The 3,095-nt window shown below is 47.8% G+C and overlaps 1 protein-coding gene across 1 annotated transcript in view; it reads left to right on the top strand.

Annotated features, from left to right (window-relative positions):
- Nucleotides 1-1,127: 1,127 nt before the first annotated feature.
- The window catches only part of LOC120227680 (adhesion G protein-coupled receptor E1-like), a gene marked incomplete at its 5' end in the record, with an annotated part of 5,876 nt that continues 3,908 nt past the window's right edge, over nt 1,128-3,095 (top strand). The window contains one exon of the mRNA XM_039225742.1: nt 1,128-1,322. Coding sequence (XP_039081673.1) covers nt 1,128-1,322 — 195 coding nt within the window. The remainder of the gene's footprint in view (nt 1,323-3,095) is intronic.

Here is a 3,095-nt window from a genome sequence, read left to right as displayed (position 1 = left end):
ATGGGGGCTGAGGCTCCATAGCCCGCTTACTCAGAAAACTAAATGGGTGCAGATGAGACCTGAACCCAGGACAGACTGTCTCCAGAGGTCTCTTTCCACAAAGCTAACCAAATGGGGTGAGAAGTGGTGCAATGGGATCCAGAAGTGTGTCAGTGAGAGCTAGTGATGGGGCGGGGCAGGGTGGGTGAAGCGAGCCTTGGTGAGTGGAGTAGACTCAGTGGAGGGCAGGTAGTGTGTTCCCTGCACAGCTGTGAGCACTTGAAGTCTTTCCATTTAGTATCATTTAGTATATTCATTAGGATCCTCTTTTAACAGATGAGAAAACCGAGGCACAGAGCAGTTAAGTGTCTTTCCCAGGCTCATACAACTAGGAACTGGCAGAACGATAGTCCGTTCTCTTCTCCACCACGTAACAGAATCATAGGGAGTAGCTTGTGAGATGGTGCCTTGGCACATCTTCCCAGAAGGAACTGAAAACTTTTGTATCAGTTATGATTGATGGCATAGGGGAAGGGCTCAGTGTGCCATTTCTGCTCCCAGAAATCGGGGCATCCCTGAACGCCTGTGTGGCAGTGTTGGTTCAGTGCAGGAAACGGTGATCACTCTAGGTATTTCGGGCAGGGGACAGGATGGTCACAAAAACACGGGGAGGGATGGAAGAGGTTGAGGTCAGGGGTTGCCACCTGGGGTCTGGCTTGGAGATCACCCCTCTGCAACTGTAAACCAGAGGTCAGAAATTGCTGCTGCCAACGGAAGAGGGGACAGCTAGAGCACGGAACCCAGCCATCGCTTGCTCCTGTCCACAGAAGGCTGGTGGCTCCCTCCTTTCTGCCTTCCAAAACCCTCATGCTTACATCTCTCTGGGAAACCTGAAGGACACCGTACCCCCAGGCGATTCTGGGAAATGTAGTTTGTAGACACCCTGCCCTGGTATGGCATGGGTGAGGCACATGACCAGATGGGAATGGGTGTTGATGGAGGGCAAAGGATGGCGATGGACAGCACCTCCTTCACTCTGAGTGTCGAAGGAGAAAATGTCCTCGAACCCTTTCAGGAGTCTGGATAATTCTTTTTCTGCCTGGAGGGATGTTGGCCCCTCTCTGAATGATGTATCTGTTTCCTGACAGACGGAGTTCTCCCTGTACATCATTAGCCACGTGGGCTTGATCATCTCCCTGGTGTGTCTCGTCTTGGCCATCGCCACCTTCCTCCTGTGTCATGCCATTCGCAACCAGAACACCTACCTCCACCTGCACCTCTGCGTGTGCCTCTTCTTGGCCAAGGCGCTCTTCCTCGCCGGTGTAGACAAGACTGACAACCAGGTCTCACATCCCTCAGGCTGTGTCCTCGCCCAGCCCCATCATCTCCACATCTGCCCCTGCTCATCCTACCCAATAATCTCTATGCTAGTTCCCACTTCAGTACCTTTGCACGTGCTATACCTACTTTTGATGATACTTGTTCCCCAATTCTTTACCTGGTTTACGCACTCTTGTGATAGGTGTCAGTTTAAAATTGTTTCCCTGGTCGTGTTATATACTGTGGTGGTCTCTCCTTTTACTCTTTAAACCACTGGCTCTTGCCTTGGATGATTCTTTCTCTACGGGACACTCAGTAATATCTAGAGACTTGATCGGAGGTTATCCCTGGGAGAGGGAGCTACTGACCTCCAGTGGAGACTAGGGATGCTTCTAAACACCCTCCAATCCACAGAACAGCCCCAGGAGAAAAAATAATCTCGCAATAGTGTTACAAATGTCAATAATGTCACAACTGCGAAACTCTATCCCTTACAAGTCTATTTTGCTTTCTTTCCCAGCTTTTATTTGAAACTATATTGATTATTTGTCTTTTTACTAGCTGTGTATCTCCGCCCTGGCCCCCCACCCAACACACACACACACTAGACTGTGAGCCCCATGAGAGCAGAAACTTTGGCCAATTTACCCCTTAGAAGTATACCAGAAACATAGTAGGATCTTAGGGTTTTTCCAGAAGGAGCACTATTGGCATTTTGGCTGGGACAATCGTTCTTTGTGCAGAACCATCCCCCTCACCGTCCTATGTTTTCCTTCTCGGACCCCTTGAGAACTCAATGCTACTAGCACTCGTCCCTCCCATCATTTGACCGGGAGTGAGCAAACGTTTTCTATTTTTATTTTTTAAATATTTTTAATAGTTTCTTATCAAGTTGGTTTCCATGTAACACCCAGTGCTCATCCCCACAAGTGCCCTCTCCATGCCCATCACCCCCCTTCCCCACTCCCACCAGCCCTCATTTTCTTCTCAGCATTCAAGAGTCTCTCATGGTTTGCCTCCCTCACTCTCCCCAACTATTTTCCCCTTCTTCTGCTTTGTCTTCCGTTAACTTCCTCCTAATCCCCCTATATGTGCAAACATACAGTATCTGTCCTTCTCTGCCTGACTTATTTCACTCAGCATAGCACCCTCAAGTTCCATCCATGTTGCTACAAATGGCCAGATTTTATTCTTTCTCATTGCCATGTAGTATTCCATTGTATAGATACACCAAATCTTCTTGATCCATTCATCAGTTTAAATGTTTTATTTATTTCTGAGACAGAGAGAGAGACACATGAGCAGGGGAGGGTCAGAGAAAGAGGGAGACACAGAATATGAATCAGGCTCCAGGCTCTGAGCTGTCAGCACAGAGCCCGACCCAGAGCTCGACCCCAAGAACCATGAGATCATGACCTGAGACAAAATCAAAAGCTCAAGCGAAAGAGCCACCCAGGCACCCCAAACGTTTTCTGTTTCTTTCTTTTTATTTTTAAAAAAATTTTAATAGTTTATTATCAAGTTGGTTTCAATATTAAAGAAGCAGTTATAAATATCTTTGGCTTTGCAGAATCCAGGCTCTCTGTCACAGCCACTCAGCTTGGCTGTTGTAGCATGAAAACAGCCACACAAAACATAGAAATGGATGTGGCTTTGTGCCAGTGAAACGTGATTTACAAAACAGGCAGCCAGACCGATGGCTGTAGTGTGCTCACCCCCACCCCCTCAACAACTTCAAACATCCTCTGAAGTGGGGTGATCAGCTATCTACTCTTCTCAAAACACTAAAAAGTCCC

The sequence above is a fragment of the Hyaena hyaena genome, unplaced genomic scaffold (genome assembly GCF_003009895.1).
Source record: "Hyaena hyaena isolate Hyena2069 unplaced genomic scaffold, ASM300989v1 scaffold_3036, whole genome shotgun sequence".
NCBI lineage: Eukaryota > Metazoa > Chordata > Mammalia > Carnivora > Hyaenidae > Hyaena > Hyaena hyaena.
This window is presented reverse-complemented; position numbering and strand designations above follow the sequence as displayed.